The 22,007-nt window shown below is 51.8% G+C and overlaps 1 protein-coding gene across 2 annotated transcripts in view; it reads right to left on the bottom strand.

Moving 5' to 3' along the window:
* LOC136621251 (peroxisomal acyl-coenzyme A oxidase 2-like) overlaps positions 1 to 21,769 on the bottom strand; it is a 53,445-nt gene extending 31,676 nt beyond the window's left edge. Inside the window, exons 1-2 of one of the 2 annotated variants that reach the window (XM_066596602.1) lie at positions 21,427 to 21,769; positions 17,902 to 18,064 (exon numbers count right to left, since the gene is read on the bottom strand). In XM_066596602.1, coding sequence (XP_066452699.1) covers positions 17,902 to 18,064; positions 21,427 to 21,571 — 308 coding nt within the window. In that variant the 5' untranslated portion in view covers positions 21,572 to 21,769. Of the gene's footprint in view, positions 1 to 17,901; positions 18,065 to 21,426 lie in introns of those variants that run through there. The other variant, XM_066596603.1, reaches the window with a different exon arrangement.
* Positions 21,770 to 22,007: the final 238 nt, after the last annotated feature.

Here is a 22,007-nt window from a genome sequence, read left to right on the forward strand (position 1 = left end):
GAAGCATACACCCCTGCAGATACCACCACCGAGCTGGGGCACGCAATTCTGGGGGTGGGTAGGACGTGAGCGGTCCCAGGCTCTGACTCTGTCCCAGCCTCCACTAAATTCACCCAATGTGCCGTCAGGGAGATATAGTGGCCCTGCCCGCCTGTGCTTGTCCACGTGTCTGTTGTTAAGTGGACCTTGGCAGTAACCGCATTGGTGAGGGCGCGTACAATGTTGCGGGAGACGTGGTCGTGCAGGCCTGGGACGGCACATCGGGAAAAGTAGTGGAGACTGGGAACTGAGTAGCGCAGAGCCACCGCCGCCATCATGCTTTTGAAAGCCTCCGTTTCCACAAGCCTATACGGCAGCATCTCTAGGCTGATCAATTTTGCAATGTGCACGTTTAACGCTTGAGCATGCGGGTGCGTGGCGTCGTACTTGCGCTTGCGCTCAAACTGTGGCGCTAGCGACGTCTGGACGCTACGCTGAGAGACATTGGTGGTTGGGGCCGAGGACAGCGGAGGTGAGGGTGTGGGTGCAGGCCAGGAGACGGTACTGCCTGTGTCCTCAGAGGGGGGTTGGATCTCAGTGGCAGGTTGGGGCACAGGGGGAGAGGCAGTGGTGCAAACCGGAGGCGGTGAACGGGCATCGTCCCACCTTGTGGGGTGCTTGGCCATCATATGCCTGCGCATGCTGGTGGTGGTGCCTCCCCAGCTGATCTTGGCGCGACAAAGGTTGCACACCACTGTTCGTCGGTCGTCAGGCGTCTCTGTGAAAAACTGCCACACCGTAGAGCACCTTGACCTCTGCAGGGTGGCATGGCGCGAGGGGGCGCTATGGGAACCAGTTGGTGGATTATTCGGTCTGACCCTGCCTCTACCCCTGGACACCACAGTGGCTCGGCCTGTGCCCACACCCTGACTTGGGCCTCCGCGTCCTCACCCGCGTCCACGTCCTATAGGCCTACCCCTACCCCTCAGCATGGTGTATTAGCAGTAGTGCAGAAATAGAACGCTGTAATTAAATGTGCCGCTTATTGGCCTGTGGTTGGAGGCTGACTTCCTTTACGGAACCCCAGGAAATAATTTGGCGCAAGCCTGCTGTAACACTTAGCTGGCTGCGTATTTATTTGGAGAACTACTACCCCCAGCAGACACAGACCCAGAACACTGAGCAGAGTGACAGGCAGGCCAAATAGATTTTTTCCAAATATTTTTTTCTAAAGGACCACTGCGTATATTCAATCTATAATATGTCTTCTGGCCCTGCCTACACAATTCTGTCCCTGGACTGTGTGACGGAACTGCAGTGTTGCACTGTTATTAACTGCAACAGACCGGTGATTTCAGAGCCAGGAAATAATTTGGCGCAAGCCTGCTGTAACACTTAGCTGGCTGCGTATTTATTTGGAGAAATACTACCCCCAGCAGACACGGACCCAGAACACTGAGCAGAGTGACAGGCAGGCCAAATAGATTTTCTCCAAATATTTTTTTCAAAAGGACCACTGCGTATATTCAATCTATAATATGTCTTCTGGCCCTGCCTACACAATTCTGTCCCTGGACTGTGTGACGGAACTGCAGTGTTGCACTGTTATTAACTGCAACAGACCGGTGATTTCAGAGCCAGGAAATAATTTGGCGCAAGCCTGCTGTAACACTTAGTATTTCTCCAAATAAATACGCAGCCAGCTAAGTGTACAACAGGCATTCCTTTTATATCTTATGACAGGTTCTTATCGAGTGATCGAGACTTAAAAGTACCTGTCGTGCGGTTCCAAATCGGTCGGCCTTGACACGGCACATAGGCGAGCCTGAACTCAGCCACACAGGTATAGATAATTAATTTATCTTACCGTGTTCTGATGATTTTTTGGGCCCACCAAGTCCAAGGTCGCATATGTCCGTGTCTTCAGTCCAAGCTCTATGAAACCTATCGATCACTCCCCGTACGGGCCACCAGCTGTCGTGGATTTTCTTTGTGGAACCACGGCTTACTCAATTTGGAATGTTTACACCCTTCCATATTAATTCTGAATTGATTATATGCGCATAAGAAGTTTCCACACTGACTCAGGTTCAGCATGTATAAGCTTCCTCAATTCTACTTTATTGTTGGGTGCGTAGCCTCTTTTAAAAGAGTTTAACATATCCGCCCATCTGGGCAGGTCAAAGATTACATAGATACAACGTATTGTTTAATTATTGGATAAGCATCTTGCAATTCTTCCATCCTCCGGTCATCTGTGATTGGCCATCTGGTGGTGGATGAAATGAGTGGGTTGTCTTGGACCCACGTGTGGTTCCTTCGATATGATTGGATGTTACATCATGAACTATAAATTGCACAAACCTCCCATGTTATTTGCCTACGTTTCCAGTAAACCTGCTTGGGTTATTATTGTGGTAGCTGTTGCAGACTGCGGTTAACTATGTCTGATCTTTACTTTCCCTAAACTTACAAAAACAGATGGAAAATGTAACGTGTTTATACTATATATATCTTGTCAGCGTTTTGAGAACAGAAGTTTCATAAGAGGAAGTAGATACATGAAAGAAGACATATCTATATTTGTAACAGTAATGGAAAAGTACTGGCATTTAGTATACAGAATAAAAACAGGTTCATTGTCCATTACCAAAGGCCCACAGTCCAGAATATAGATATATTGGGTTTCCACTACACTACATGCACGTTACACACACACACACACAGCTCTGCTACATGCACGTCACACACACACACAGCTCTGCTACATGCACGTCACACACACACACAGCTCTGCTACATGCACGTCACACACGCGCACAGCTCTGCTACGTGCACGTCACACACACGCACAGCTCTGCTACGTGCACGTCACGCACACGCACAGCTCTGCTACGTGCACGTCACGCACACGCACAGCTCTGCTACGTGCACGTCACGCACACGCACAGCTCTGCTACGTGCACGTCACCCACACGCACAGCTCTGCTACGTGCACGTCACCCACACGCACAGCTCTGCTACGTGCACGTCACCCACACAGCTCTGCTACGTGCACGTCACACACACGCACAGCTCTGCTACGTGCACGTCACACACACGCACAGCTCTGCTACGTGCACGTCACACACACACAGCTCTGCTACGTGCACGTCACACACACACAGCTCTGCTACATGCACGTTACACACACAGCTCTGCTACATGCACGTTACACACACACAGCTCTGCTACATGCACGTTACACACACACAGCTCTGCTACATGCACGTTACACACACACAGCTCTGCTACATGCACGTCACACACACAGCTCTGCTACATGCACGTCACACACACACAGCTCTGCTACATGCACGTGACACACACACAGCTCTGCTACATGCACGTGACACACACACAGCTCTGCTACATGCACGTGACACACACACAGCTCTGCTACATGCACGTGACACACACACAGCTCTGCTACATGCACGTGACACACACACAGCTCTGCTACATGCACGTTACACACAGGTCTGCTACATGCACGTCACACACACAGGTCTGCTACATGCACGTCACACACACACACAGCTCTGCTACATGCACGTGACACACACAGCCCTTCTACATGCACGTCACACACACAAAGCTCTGCTACATGCACGTCACACACACAGCTCTGCTACATGCACGTCACACACACAGCTCTGCTACATGCACGTCACACACACAGCTCTGCTACATGCACGTCACACACACAGCTCTGCTACATGCACGTCACACACACACACAGCTCTACTACATGCATGACACACACACACAGCTCTGCTACATGCACGTCACACACACACAGCTCTGCTACATGCACGTCACACACAGCTCTGCTACACGCACGTCACGCACACACACACAGCTCTGCTACATGCACGTCACACACACAGCTCTGCTACATGCACGTTACACACACACAGCTCTGCTACATGCACGTCACACACACAGCTCTGCTACATGCACGTCACACACACGCACAGCTCTGCTAAATGCACGTCACACACACACACAGCTCTGTTACATGCATGTCACACACACAGCTCTGCTACATGCACGTCACACACACACACCTCTGCTACATGCACGTCACACACACACACCTCTGCTACATGCACGTCACACACACACACAGCTCTGCTACATGCAGGTTACACACACACACACACAAACACACACACAGCTCTGTTACATGCACGTTACACACACACACAGCTCTGCTACATGCACGTCACACACACAGCTCTGCTACATGTACGTCACACACACAGCTCTTCTACATGCACGTCACAAACACACACACAGCTCTGCTACATGCACGTCACACACGCAGAGCTCTGCTACATGCACGTCACGCGCACACACACACACACAGCTCTGCTACAAGCACGTCACACACACAGCTCTGTTACATGCACCTCACACACACACAGCTCTGCTACATGCACCTCACACACACACAGCTCTGCTACATGCACGTCACACACACAGCTCTGCTACATGCACGTCACACACACACAGCTCCGCTACATGCACGTCACACACACACAGCTCCGCTACATGCACGTCACACACGCACACAGCTCTGCTACATGCACGTCACACACGCACACAACTCTGCTACATGCACGTCACACACACACAGCTCTGCTACATGCACGTCACACACACAGCTCTGCTACATGGATGTCACACACACAGCTCTGCTACATGCACGTCACACACAGCTCTGCTACATGCACGTCACACACACACCTCTGCTACATGCACGTCACACACATAGCTCTGCTACATGCACGTCACACACATAGCTCTGCTACATGCACATCACACACACACACACAGCTCTGCTACATGCATGTCACACACACAGCTCGGCTACATGCACGTCACACACACACACAGCTCCGCTACATGCACGTCACACACACACACAGCTCCGCTACATGCACGTCACACACACGAACAGCTCTGCTACATGCACGTCACACACACGAACAGCTCTGCTACATGCACGTCACACACGAACAGCTCTGCTACATGCACGTCACACACACACCTCTGCTACATGCACGTTACACACACACCTCTGCTACATGCACGTTACACACACACACAGCTCTGCTACATGCACGTCACACACACAGCTCTGCTACATGCACGCTACACACACACAGCTCTGCTACATGCACGTTACACACACACACACAGCTCTGCTACATGCACGTTACACATACACACACAGCTCTGCTACATGCACGTCACACACACACAGCTCTGCTACATGCACGTCACACACACACAGCTCTGCTACATGCACGTCACACACACAGCTCTGCTACATGCACATCACACACGCACAGCTCTGCTACATGCACGTCACACACACACAAACAGCTCTGCTACATGCACGTCACACACACACAAACAGCTCAGCTACATGCACGTCACACACACAAACAGCTCAGCTACATGCACATCACACACACAAACAGCTCAGCTACATGCACGTCACACACACAAACAGCTCAGCTACATGCACGTCACACACACAAACAGCTCTGCTACATGCACGTTACACACACAAACAGCTCTGCTACATGCACGTCACACTCAAACAGCTCTGCTACATGCACGTCACACACACGCACAGCTCGGCTACATGCACGTCACACACACACAGCTCTGCTACATGTACCACAAACACACACACACAGCTCCGCTACATGCACGTCTCACACACACACACACACACACACACACACACGCACACAACTCTGCTACATGCACGTCACACACACACAGCTCTGCTACATGCACGTCACACACACAGCTCTGCTACATGGATGTCACACACACAGCTCTGCTACATGCACGTCACACACAGCTCTGCTACATGCACGTCACACACAGCTCTGCTACATGCACGTCACACACAGCTCTGCTACATGCACGTCACACACACACCTCTGCTACATGCACGTCACACACATAGCTCTGCTACATGCACGTCACACACATAGCTCTGCTACATGCACATCACACACACACACACACAGCTCTGCTACATGCATGTCACACACACAGCTCGGCTACATGCACGTCACACACACAGCTCCGCTACATGCACGTCTCACACACACAGCTCCGCTACATGCACGTCACACACACACAGCTCTGCTACATGCACGTCACACACACGAACAGCTCTGCTACATGCACGTCACACACACAGTTCTGCTACATGCACGTCACACACACACCTCTGCTACATGCACGTTACACACACACCTCTGCTACATGCACGTTACACACACAGCTCTGCTACATGCACGTCACACACACACACAGCTCTGCTACATGCACGCTACACACACACATAGCTCTGCTACATGCACGCTACACACACACAGCTCTGCTACATGTACGTTACACACACACACACAGCTCTGCTACATGCACGTTACACATACACACACAGCTCTGCTACATGCACGTCACACACACAGCTCTGCTACATGCACGTCACACACACACAGCTCTGCTACATGCACATCACACACGCACAGCTCTGCTACATGCACATCACACACGCACAGCTCTGCTACATGCACGTCACACACACACAAACAGCTCTGCTACATGCACGTCACACACACAAACAGCTCAGCTACATGCACGTCACACACACAAACAGCTCTGCTACATGCACGTCACACACACAAACAGCTCTGCTACATGCACGTCACACACACGCACAGCTCGGCTACATACACGTCACACACACAAACAGCTAGGCTACATGCACGTCACACACACAGAGCTCTGCTACATGCACGTCACGCACACACAGCTCTGCTACATGTACCACAAACACACACACACAGCTCCGCTACATGCACGTCTCACACACACACACACACACACAGCGCTCTGCTACATGCACGTCACACACACACACAGCCCTGCTACATGCACGTCACACACACACACAGCCCTGCTACATGCACGTCACACACACACACAGCCCTGCTACATGCACGTCACACACACACACAGCCCTGCTACATGCACGTCACACACACACACACAGCTCTGCTACATGCACGTCACACACACACAACTTCGCTACATGCACGTCACACACACACAGCTCCGCTACATTCACGTCACACACACACAGCTCCGCTACAAGCACGTCACACACAGCACCGCTACATGCACGCCACACACAGCTCTGCTACATGCACGCCACATACACAGCTCTGCTACATGCACGTCACACACACACAGCAGCGCTACATGCACGCCACACACAGCTCTGCTACATGCACGTCACACACACACACACACAGCTCCGCAACATGCACGTCACACACAGCACCGCTACATGCACGCCACACACAGCTCTGCTACATGCACGCCACATACACAGCTCTGCTACTTGCACGTCACACACACACAGCAGCGCTACATGCACGCCACACACACACACAGCTCCGCTACATGCACATCACACACACACACAGCTCCGCAACATGCACGTCACACACAGAGCTCTGCTACATGCATGTCACGCACACACAGCTCTGCTACATGTACCACACACACACACACACACACACAGCTCCGCTACATGCACGTCTCACACACACACACACAGCTCAGCTACATGCACGTCTCACACACACACACAGCTCTGCTACATGCACGTCACACACACACACACACACAGCTCTGCTACATGCACGTCACACACACACAGCTCTGCTACATGCATGTCACACACACAGCTCTGCTACAAGCACGTCACGCACACACAGCTCTGCTACATGCACATCACACACACAGCTCCGCTACATGTACCACACACACACACAGCTCCGCTACATGCACGTCACACACACACACAGCTCCGCTACATGCACGTCACACACACACAGCTCTGCTACATGCACGTCACACACACAGCTCTACTACATGCACGTCACACACATACAGCTCTGCTACATGCACGTCACACACACAGCTCTGCTACATGCACGTCACACACACACACAGCTCTGCTACATGCACGTCACACACGCACAGCTCTGCTACATGCACGTCACACACACGCACAGCTCTGCTACATGCACGTCACACACACGCACAGCTCTGCTACATGCACGTCACACACACAAACAGCTCTGCTACATGCACGTCACACACACAAACAGCTCTGCTACATGCACGTCACACACACAAACAGCTCTGCTACATGCACGTCACACACACAAACAGCTCTGCTACATGCACGTCACACACACAAACAGCTCCGCTACATGCACGTCACACACACAGCTCCGCTACATGCACGTCACACACACACACAGCTCCGCTACATGCACGTCACACACACAGCTCAGCTACATGCACATCACACACACACACAGCTCCGCTACATGCACGTCTCACACACACAGCTCCGCTACATGCACGTCACACACACACAGCTCCGCTACATGCACGTCACACACACACAGCTCCGCTACATGCACGTCACACACACACAGCTCCGCTACATGCACGTCACACACACACAGCTCCGCTACATGCACGTTACACACACACAGCTCTGCTACATGCACGTTACACACAGCTCTACTACATGCACGTTACACACACACAGCTCTACTACATGCACGTCACACACACGTACAGCTCTGCTACATGCACGTCACACAAACAGCTCTGCTACATGCACGTCACACACACAAACAGCTCCGCTACATGCACGTCACACACACAGCTCCGCTACATGCACATCACACACACACACAGCTCCGCTACATGCACGTCTCACACACACAGCTCCGCTACATGCACGTCACACACACACAGCTCCGCTACATGCACGTCACACACACACAGCTCCGCTACATGCACGTCACACACACACAGCTCCGCTACATGCACGTCACACACACACAGCTCCGCTACATGCACGTCACACACACACACAGCTCCGCTACATGCACGTCACACACACACACAGCTCCGCTACATGCACGTCACACACACACACACAGCTCCGCTACATGCACGTCACACACACACACACAGCTCCGCTACATGCACGTCACACACACAGCTCTGCTACATGCACGTTACACACAGCTCTACTACATGCACGTTACACACACACAGCTCTACTACATGCACGTCACACACACGCACAGCTCTGCTACATGCACGTCACACAAACAGCTCTGCTACATGCACGTCACACACACAAACAGCTCCGCTACATGCACGTCACACACACAGCTCAGCTACATGCACATCACACACACACACAGCTCCGCTACATGCACGTCTCACACACACAGCTCCGCTACATGCACGTCTCACACACACAGCTCCGCTACATGCACGTCACACACACACAGCTCCGCTACATGCACGTCACACACACACAGCTCCGCTACATGCACGTCACACACACACAGCTCCGCTACATGCACGTCACACACACACAGCTCCGCTACATGCACGTCACACACACACACAGCTCCGCTACATGCACGTCACACACACACACAGCTCCGCTACATGCACGTCACACACACAGCTCCGCTACATGCACGTCACACACACACACACAGCTCCGCTACATGCACGTCACACACACACAGACAGCTCCGCTACATGCACGTCACACACACACAGACAGCTCCGCTACATGCATGTCATACACACACACATACAGCTCCGATACATGCACGTCACACACACCGAGCTCCGCTACATTCACGTCACACACACACAGCTCCGCTACATGCACGTCACACACACAGAGCTCCCGTAAATGCACATCACACACACAGAGCTCCGCTACATGCACGTCACACACAGCACCGCTACATGCACGTCACACACAGCTCTGCTACATGCACGCCACACACAGCTCTGCTACATGCACGTCACACACAGCAGCGCTACACGCACGCCACACACAGCTCTGCTACATGCACGTCACAGACACACACAGCTCCGTTACATGCACGTCACACACACAGCTCCGCTACATGCACGTCTCACACACACACACAGCTCCGCTACATGCACGCCACACACACACAGCTCCGCTACATGCACGCCACACACACAGCTCCGCTACATGCACGCCACACACACACACAGCTCCGCTACATGCACGCCACACACACACACACAGCTCCACTACATGCAGGCCACACACAGCTCCGCTACATGCACGTCTCACACACACACACAGCTCCGCTACATTCTCGCCACACACACACACACAGCTCCGCTACATGCAAGACACACACACACACAGCTCCGCTACATGCAAGACACACACACAGCTCCGCTACATGCACGCCACACACAGCTCCGCTACATGCACGCCCCACACACACAGACAGCTCCGCTACATGCACGCAACACACACACACAGCTCCGCTACATGCACGCAACCCACACACACAGCTCCGCTACATGCACGTCACACACACACACACAGCTCCGCTACATGCACGTCACACACACACAGACAGCTCCGCTACATGCACGTCACACACACACACAGCTCCGCTACATGCACGTCACACACACAGCTCAGCTACATGCACATCACACACACACACAGCTCCGCTACATGCACGTCTCACACACACAGCTCCGCTACATGCACGTCACACACACACACAGCTCCGCTACATGCACGTCACACACACACAGCTCCGCTACATGCACGTCACACACACACAGCTCCGCTACATGCACGTTACACACACACAGCTCTGCTACATGCACGTTACACACAGCTCTACTACATGCACGTTACACACACACAGCTCTACAACATGCACGTTACACACACGCACAGCTCTACTACATGCACGTCACACACATGCACAGCTCTGCTACATGCACGTCACACAAACAGCTCTGCTACATGCACGTCACACACAAACAGCTCTGCTACATGCACGTCACACACGCACAGCTCGGCTACATACACGTCACACACACACAGCTCTGCTACAAGCACGTCACGCACACACAGCTCTGCTACATGCACATCACACGCACACACACACAGAGCTCTGCTACATGCACATCACACACACAGCTCAGCTACATGTACCACACACACACACAGCTCCGCTACATGCACGTCACACACACACACACACACAGCTCCGCTACATGCACGTCACACACACACACAGCTCTGCTACATGCACGTCACACACACAGCTCTGCTACATGCACGTCACACACACAGCTCTGCTACATGCACGTCACACACACAGCTCTGCTACATGCACGTCACACACACAGCTCTGCTACATGCACGTCACACACACACAGCTCTGCTACATGCACGTCACACACACACACAGCTCTGCTACATGCACGTCACACACACAGCTCTGCTACATGCACATCACACACACACGCACAGTTCTGCTACATGCACGTCACACACACACCTCCGCTACATGCACGTCACACACACACAGCTCCGCTACAAGCACGTTACACACACACAGCTCCGCTACATGCACGCCACACACACAGCTCCGCTACATGCACGTTACACACACAGCTCCGCTACATGCACGTTACACACACAGCTCCGCTACATGCACGCCACACACACACACAGCCCCACTACATGCACGTCACACACACAGCTCCGCTACATGCACGTCACACAAAAAGCTCTGCTACATGCACGTCACACAAAAAGCTCTGCTACATGCACGTCACACACAGAGCTCCGCTACATTCACGTCACACACACACAGCTCCGCTACATGCACGTCACACACACAGAGCTCCCGTAAATGCACATCACACACACAGAGCTCCGCTACATGCACGTCACACACAGCACCGCTACATGCACGTCACACACAGCTCTGCTACATGCACGCCACACACAGCTCTGCTACATGCACGTCACACACAGCAGCGCTACACGCACGCCACACACAGCTCTGCTACATGCACGTCACAGACACACACAGCTCCGTTACATGCACGTCACACACACAGCTCCGCTACATGCACGTCTCACACACACACACAGCTCCGCTACATGCACGCCACACACACACAGCTCCGCTACATGCACGCCACACACACAGCTCCGCTACATGCACGCCACACACACACACACAGCTCCGCTACATGCACGCCACACACACACACACAGCTCCACTACATGCAGGCCACACACAGCTCCGCTACATGCACGTCTCACACACACACACAGCTCCGCTACATTTTCGCCACACACACACACACACACACACAGCTCCGCTACATGCAAGACACACACACACACAGCTCCGCTACATGCAAGACACACACACAGCTCCGCTACATGCACGCCACACACAGCTCCGCTACATGCACGCCACACACACACAGACAGCTCCGCTACATGCACGCAACACACACACACAGCTCCGCTACATGCACGCAACCCACACACACAGCTCCGCTACATGCACGCCACACAAACGCACAGCTCCGCTACATGCACGCCACACACACACACAGCTCCGTTACATGCACGCCACACACACACAGCTCCGTTACATGCACGCCACACACACACACAGCTCTGCTACATGCACGCCACACACAGCTCCGCTACATGCACATTACACACACACAAGCAGCTCTGCTACATGCACGTCACACACACAGCTCTGCTACATGCACATCACACACACACGCACAGTTCTGCTACATGCACGTCACATACACACAGCTCCGCTACAAGCACGTTACACACACACACAGCTCCGCTACATGCACGTTACACACACACACAAGCTCCGCTACATGCACGCCACACACACAGCTCCGCTACATGCACGCCACACACACAGCTCCGCTACATGCACGCCACACACACACACACACAGCCCCACTACATGCACGTCACACACACAGCTCCGCTACATGCACGTCTCACACACACACACACAGCTCCGCTACATTCTCGCCACACACACACACACACACACACAGCTCCGCTACATGCAGGACACACACACACACAGCTCCGCTACATGCAAGACACACACACAGCTCCGCTACATGCAAGACACACAGCTCCGCTACATGCAAGACACACACACACAGCTCCGCTACATGCAAGACACACACACACAGCTCCGCTACATGCAAGACACACACACAGCTCCGCTACATGCAAGACACACACAGCTCCGCTACATGCACGCCACACACACACATACACACAGCTCCGCTACATGCACGCCACACACACAGCTCCGCTACATGCACGCCACACACACACACAGCTCCGCTACATGCACGCCACACACACACACACAGCTCCGCTGCATGCACGCCACACACACACACAGCTCCGCTACATGCACGCCACACACACGCACAGCTCCGCTACATGCACGCCACACACACGCACAGCTCCGCTACATGCACGCCACACACACGCACAGCTCCGCTACATGCACGCCACACACACGCACAGCTCCGCTACATGCACGCCACACACACGCACAGCTCCGCTACATGCACGCCACACACACACAGCTCCGTTACATGCACGCCACACACACACACAGCTCTGCTACATGCACGCCACACACAGCTCCGCTACAGGCACGCCACACACACAGCTCCGCTACAGGCACGCCACACACACAGCTCCGCTACAGGCACGCCCCCCCCCCCCCACACACACACACACAGCTCCGCTACAGGCAAGCCACACACAGACACAGCTCCGCTACATGCACGCCACACACACACACAGCTCCGCTACATGCACGCCACACACAGCTCCGCTACATGCACGCCACACACACACACACAGCTCCGCTACATGCACGCCACACACACACACAGCTCCGCTACATGCACGCCACACACACACACAGCTCCGCTACATGCACGCCACACACACACACACAGCTCCGCTACAGGCACGCCACACACACACACAGCTCCGCTACAGGCACGCCACACACACACACACACACACACACAGCTCCGCTACAGGCACGCCACACACACACACACACAGCTCCGCTACAGGCACGCCACACACACACACACAGCTCCGCTACAGGCACGCCACACACACAGCTCCGCTACAGGCACGCCACACACACAGCTCTGCTACAGGCACGCCACACACACACGCAGCTCCGCTACAGGCACGCCCCACACACACGCAGCTCCGCTACAGGCACGCCACACACACACACACACACACACACACACACACACACACACAGAGCTCCGCTACATGCACGCCACACACACACAGCTCCGCTACTTGCACGCCACACACACACACACACACAGCTCCGCTACATGCACGCCACACACACAGCTCCGCTACATGCACGACACACACAGCTCCGCTACATGCACGCCACACACACACACAGCTCCGCTACATGCACGCCACACACACACAGCTCCGCTACATGCACGCCACACACACACAGCTCCGCTACATGCACGCCACACACACACACAGCTCCGCTACATGCACGCCACACACACACACAGCTCCGCTACATGCACGCCACACACACACACAGCTCCGCTACATGCACGCCACACACACACAGAGCTCCGCTACATGCACGCCACACACACACACAGCTCCGCTACATGCACGCCACACACACACACAGCTCCGCTACATGCACGCCACACACACACACAGCTCCGCTACATGCACGCCACACACACACACAGCTCCGCTACATGCACGCCACACACACACACAGCTCCGCTACATGCACGCCACACACACACACAGCTCCGCTACATGCACGCCACACACACACAGCTCCGCTACATGCACGCCACACACACACAGCTCCGCTACATGCACGCCACACACACACAGCTCCGCTACATGCACGCCACACACACAGCTCCGCTACATGCACGCCACAGACACACAGCTCCGCTACATGCACGCCACACACACACACACAGCTCCGCTACATGCACGCCACACACACACTTCATCGGGCTCTGCTGCTTTAGGACTTGTGATAACATCACCGTCATGTTATCAGGAGCGGTGGTCAGAGCCCAAGTGGCTCATTACCTGATGGTGACATCCTTACAGGTCCTATCAGCCGTCAGGCTCTGCATGTTTTATGCTTTAGGACCTGTGATAATGTCACAGTCATGTGATATGGGGCAGAACATTTAACTCACTCACTCATGGACGAGTGGTCATTAGTACTTTCAGATTAGTACTTATAATTGGCATATGGTGAAGGCCCTGTCGCAAGTTTTGCATCGGAGACCAAGAACTTAGTACTCACTACACAAATTAATCCTTTAAGAAGAGACCATTGCGCCTTTAAAATATATGACTTCTCATATTCAGCCATTCTTGGATATCTTTGAGCAGAGCAAGAGTGCACCAGCCATTTATGAAGGACGGGGTTCGTACAGGTGTATTTGCATATACGTTTTTGTACAGCGTTTAGTGTTGCTTTTTCAGCGCAGCACTAAACGCTGTACAATGCTCTCATTCATTTCAACGGGGCTGCTCACACAGGTGTCAAAGCACAGCATTGGTGTATTCAGCGCTGGCTATGATTGGCTAAGAGGGCTGTCACTGAGCCGATTCAGCCAATCAGAGCAATCTCTTGCTGGGAAGGTGGGGAATTCAATCCCCATCTCTAGCAATAGATGCTTTGCCGGCTTGACAAGTGCCCAACAGCCGGCCCAAATCTCTGAAAACACCAGCGGGGGATCCCAACGGCACCTACAAGGAGTGTATTGATTTTTTTTCCCCCAGCATCCTATGGCTGAAACCGCAGCCAAAATATTGGCATAACGCATGAACCTGAATCCGGCATAACAGGCTGAATCTGCAGTAAACACAGGGTTCAAAAACGCTGCATTTCTGCAAACACCTGTGTGAGGGAGGCCTTAGTTGCATAGTGTTCTAACTTCCAATTTGCAAAATTTTCACGGCTGCACCTATAACGTTTGAACGCTTGTGCAATTTGACAAACTTTGGGTTTGTTAGTGTCCTGCTTTGCAAATGGAAGAACATTTTCTAAAGCTCCTATCACCATTGATCACTATTGGCAGCGGTAGCACAAGTCCTGGTCAGCAGCAACCAGGAAGAACAAAGGGCTTGTGAAGCAATTGTAGGTAGATGGAAAACACTTAGCAATAATTTCATGCAGTTTTACATCATGTCTAATGCCGGCTTCACACGGTCGACAAAAAAAAAAAAAAAAAAAATCACACAAGATTTGTCGGTTGTGAGACTCACAGATATGAACCCCATTCTGTTGATTGGGGTCATACACATGAGCGGCTTTTTCCTGCATAGTAGCACGATGCGATGCAAGAAACAAATCACAGCATGTTCTATCTAGCTGCGAAATCTCTCGCATCGCAGCCCCATAGTTTGTATAAGGGCTGTTGGCCGCAGAACCGGCCCCATTAAAGGAGATGTCCCGCGCCGAAACGGGTTTTTTTTTTTTTAAACCCCCCCCCCCCCCCGTTCGGCGCGAGACAACCCCGATGCAGGGGTTAAAAAACCCACCCGCACAGCGCTTACCTGAATCCCGGCGGTCCGGCGTCTTCATACTCACCTGCTGAAGATGGCCTGGCCGCCGGGATCCTCTGTCTTCGTGGACCGCAGCTCTTCTGTGCGGTCCACTGCCGATTCCAGCCTCCTGATTGGCTGGAATCGGCACGTGACGGGGCGGAGCTACACGGAGCCGCTCTCTGGCACGAGCGGCTCCATAGAAGACTACAGAAGACCCGGACTGCGCAAGCGCGGCTAATTTGGCCATCGGAGGCCGAAAATTAGTCGGCACCATGGAGACGAGGACGCTAGCAACGGAGCAGGTCAGTATAAAACTTTTTATAACTTCTGTATGGCTCATAATTAATGCACAATGTATATTACAAAGTGCATTATTATGGCCATACAGAAGTGTATAGACCCACTTGCTGCCGCGGGACATCTCCTTTAAAAGCAATGGGAGAACTGTGCTATCTCTGCCACGGCAGAGGATCTCTTCATCCCCGCAGTGATGCAAGGCCATTTTCCCATGAAAACGCCTCACATCCCTGGAGCTTTCACATGGATGGCAAGGGCAATAACAGACCGTGATTCACAGCCCAATATCGCTCTTGCCCACGTGAAGTTAGCCCAACTGTGCTCTCCACCCTCAGCAGTGCCATTATATTTCCACTTGTCAGCTGACAAGACACAAAACCCAGCAATTGGTCAAACAAGTTAGAACACAATGGCCTGGATGATACGGTGTCCTGGGGAGTTTGGACAAAATAGAATTATCAGTATCTCTCGGAGACATACAATCAGAGCCGATGCAATATTGTATCCTCGTAATTGATGGGAGTTACACATTTGTCTGTCTATTTAATAGAAAAATCGAACAACGATGAAGTTAGGACAGCATGAAACTTAGGTTGCCTGTCTACAGATGTTGCGATATCCTGCGGCGGATCCCCCGCCGCTCGGGAGCAGGAGCCGGCAGACTGATCTCCGCGGTGAGCGCCTATCTGACAGATCGGCTCACCACGGAGAATCGCGTCAATTTGCAGCATGCTATGATTCTCCGCTCGTGGACGGGGGGGAGGGGGGGCTGCGTTCTCCATAGCAACGCCATGGGAAGCGTGCATTGCTTTCCCTGCGGCGATAGTCCATCCACGATCTCTATTGAGCATTGCTTAGGGAGTTGAGTAGATTGGAGGACTCCCTAATGAATAAATAGAATAGAAAATTCCACTGTATCAGCCATCCCTTTAACGTCATATATATGAATGTGGGTAAATAACCTGTAAATATATTTAACCTCCCGGCTATTTTCATCCCATCCCATTTCCTTGATTTTCCTCTGCATGTGTAAACTGTTCCTGACGGCTCCTTCATATCTCTCGGAGGGGGTCTTGAAGTACATGTATTCTCGGCTGAAGATGGGATCCTTGATAACGAGGCTCACTAAGGAAATAAGAGCAGATAAGTGTGTCTGTTATCATTTATATAACGTGTAATACATGGAAAACAAACTGATTGAAAATACTTAAGAAGCAAGGTCAAGAAGGAAAGAAATATCATCTAAAAAGAATTATGCACTAAAAAAAAAAAAAAAGACACCCGGTTGTAGCCAGGCTGTCCTTCGCTGAGAGCAAGAGTTCCGTTCACTGCCTTAGGCCTCCTTCCCACGAGCGTGACGGGCTCCGCCGCGTAATATTACGCAGTGAAGCCCGTCACGGCGCCCCCCAGAGCCCCTATACTTACCTGCGGGAGATAGCGTGAAAACGCTTCCCCGCCCACCGCCGTCGCGTCGTGTGACACGCCCACCGCGTCACGTGACGCGCCGGCCGCGTCAAGTGACGCTGCGGCGGTAGGTGGGGAAGCGTTTTTTCACGCTATCTCCCGCTGGTTACAGCGGGAGATAGCGTGAACGGACGGCTTCCATTGACTGCAATGGAAGCCATCAGCGCGTACAGCCCGTCCTCACCCGCAGCAAATAGAGCATGCTGCGGGTGAGGATGGGAGAAATCGCGGTGCGTAATTCCGCGGTGGAATTACGCATCGTGAGCATTGTGCTATTAGGTTCAATAGAACCTAATAGCAGGGGGCCACGCAGCGGATTTTTGCCGCGAATTTACGCGGCGTAAATCCGTTCGTGGGAAGGAGGCCTTTAGCCTGGTATCCAAATTCTCTGATTAGAAATATTCGTGCCCAGCCTGGCACCCAGCAAGGAGGGAACAAGCCTCACCAGTCCCCCCTGCCCTGCCCTGCCCTCCCCTCAAATATATTTACATGTAAAAGGATCCTAAGCACTATGGATCCTACTGTAGTAAGGCTTTACATTGAATTCCATGGGGCCTCTAGTGTACTGCCATAGGCCTTGGACCTCATTGTGGCATGTGCCATCCCCTGCTGTATCTATGGAGTTTTTCTCCCCGGAAAGCATTACTGGGAAGATAGCGCTGTACACACAGCACCCACTGGAGCCAGTGTGCTCATGCTGTTATGCAGTCTTCCTGGATTCTTTTTTTAAACTGCCCGCTCTGTCACTTAGCGACGTTGCGTTCAAACGCCGCACATAGGCAATGTAATTGCATATATACAGCATTTATTACGTACCCATTGAGAATAGGGCTCTTTTGTGCGTAATACGCAGTAAAATACAACATGTTGCGTACTTTTTTATTCAATGTATATATGCAAGTATGAATGGATCAATGAAAATCAATATATTTTTAATGACTCCATTCACTGCGTATTATGTGCACATTATATACTATTAAACCTCGTATGAGCCTGGCCTTATTCTGTGTTCATGATTTTTGTTGCATTTTTGAACCACAATTAAAAAAAACAGATTTAAAAAATGCATTCAGAATTCAAAAACTACATCTGTTTTTAAGAAGCCGCATACACTAATAAAAACGGCATGTGGATTTAAATACATGTGGCTTCTTTAAAATGGAATGCAGGTTTTAGATGCCTTTTTTTTTTATTTGTGTGTAATTGTGCAATCAGATACAGGAAATACCCAGGTTATACTGGTATGGTTCATATCACTATATACAGGATGTATAACCTATACCAGATGAACATATAGAATTATATACAGGGAGATCTCCAGGTTATACCAGTATGGCCCATATTACTATGTACAGGGAAATAGATGTATGTACATCTCCCTGTAAATAGTCATGTGGACCATGCTGGTATAAGTTACATCTCCTGTATATAGTGATAGGGACCACGCCCGTATAACCCGGATATCTCCTGTGTATAGTTACATATGTACAGCTAGTATAAGTTAGACATCCTGTATATGCTGGTAGTGGTATATTTTTGCCACCACACCTAATGTTTCGGTCAGTGCCTTGTGAACTGCACTACCGGTACTACTTCTAAGGCCTCATGTCCACGGCGCGTGCGGATTCCATACAGGAAATCCCACACGCAATCTGCTCGTGCCAAGTGTGCCCTGCTTATCAGCTTTGCCCAGCAGCGGCGTCCGTACGAATCCCTCCTCTTCCGGGTTCGCTGTACTGCGCACGGTCCTCACGGCTTGCCGTCGAACATGCACAGTCCAGTTTTCGTTTTCTTTTTTAAATCTCCTACTTTCCCGCGGATCAACAACAGATCCGCAGTGTCAGCTGCGGGTGTGCCGCGTATCGGAGGGCTTCAATTGACTTAAATGGAAGTTGTCCCTGCGGGAGCCGGAGAAAAATGGAGCATGCTGCTATTTGTTTTCCGAACCAAAGTGTCCACAAATCAAGTCCTCATGCTTTAAATCCATTTTCGGATGCCCATGCTTCTCTATGGGCAGCTTGATCTGCGGATAAGGAGCGCTAAACTCCCAAGAACAGAACAGACTCTGAAAAATCGCGGTGCTGGAACACGCTGCAATCAAGAGGCTGTCTGAGGTTGTGTGAGAGGCCCTATTGAATACAATGGGAGCGTCTGACAGCGCAGCGCTAAACGCTGAAAAAAAAAATCGTCTGTGTGAGGGAGGCCTTAAAGGGGTTGTCTCGTGAAATCAAGTGGGGTAAGCACTTCTGTATGGCCATATTAATGCACTTTGTAATATACATCGTGCATTAATTATGAGCCATACAGAAGTTATTCACTTACCTGCTCCGTTGCTAGCGTCCCCGTCGCCATGGATCCGTCTAAATTCGCTGTCTTCTGGCGTTTTTAGATGCGCTTGCGCAGTCCGGTCTTCTCCCTGGTGAATGGGGCCGCTCGTGCTGGAGAGCTGGTCCTCGTAGCTCCGCCCCGTCACATGTGCCGATTCCAGCCAATCAGGAGGCTGGAATCGGCAATGGACCGCACAGAGCCCACGGTGCACCATGGGAGAAGACGCGCGGTGCATCGTGGATGAAGATCCCGGCGGCCATCTTGGTAAAGGAAGAAAGAAGTCGCCGCAGCACGGGGATTCGGGTAAGTCACAAACTTTTTTTTTTTTTAACCCATCCCTTGGGTTTGTCTCGCGCCGAACGGGGGGGGGCCTATTGAATAAAAAAAAAAAACGTTTCGGCGTGAGACAACCCCTTTAAGGTCTGCTCACACCGTGCAGACAAATCACAATGTTAGCAGTTGTGTTTGCTAAACTGCCGCACTTGAGTACGAATTGACTGCATCAGGTGAATACACCAAAACAAACAAAAACTATAAAATCATCTAGGACTGAGAATAATCCTATAGAAATCAATTACATATTCAGCTCTGCTACATCTGTGTTTGTTATTATAAATTCACCAGTGTTTCAAAAGCAAAAAATTTAAAAATGGAGGAGAGTAAAGCCCAACCATGACTTCCAGATCAGACCTTACCTACTGCTCTCCTGATGAGAGTCTCCTCCACACCTCCATCTAGAATATTAGTAAGGGTCTCCACATTGAAGGAAGGTCTTTCCCTCTCACTGGCAAGGTCAGGGTTAACGTCTCTCCTTGCAGCGCTCACTTTCCACCAGGCCATTGTATAGTGTATACAGGGAGCGAGGGCCTTCCTTGCAGGGTGGCTGTCTGAATGGTAACTTCACAGATAGAACATCCTCAGATAGTAGAGTCAGGACACCAGAGGTTCATTAATGTCAAAGATTACAGCTAGACAACAGGAACCAATAAAACAAAGTGTCCTGGAGTTTTTGCAATAATGTACTGAGTAGTGGGAGGAGGAGAGGCACAAGTGTTCTCATAAGCCTGTAGAGGGAGGGAGGCTGTCCCTGCTGTTAACTCTTTTCCTACCAAAATTGTAAGCTGCAGAGGAATATAGAAACTGAAAACTGACAGCAGAAAAAGACCCCCTAGTCCAGTAATGGCGAACCTTTTAGAGACTGAGTGCCCAAACTGCAACCCAAAAGCTTATTTATCACAAAGTGCCAACACGTCAGGGCACTGGGCTTATCACGATG

The sequence above is a fragment of the Eleutherodactylus coqui genome, chromosome 3, assembly GCF_035609145.1.
Source record: "Eleutherodactylus coqui strain aEleCoq1 chromosome 3, aEleCoq1.hap1, whole genome shotgun sequence".
Lineage (NCBI taxonomy): Eukaryota > Metazoa > Chordata > Amphibia > Anura > Eleutherodactylidae > Eleutherodactylus > Eleutherodactylus coqui.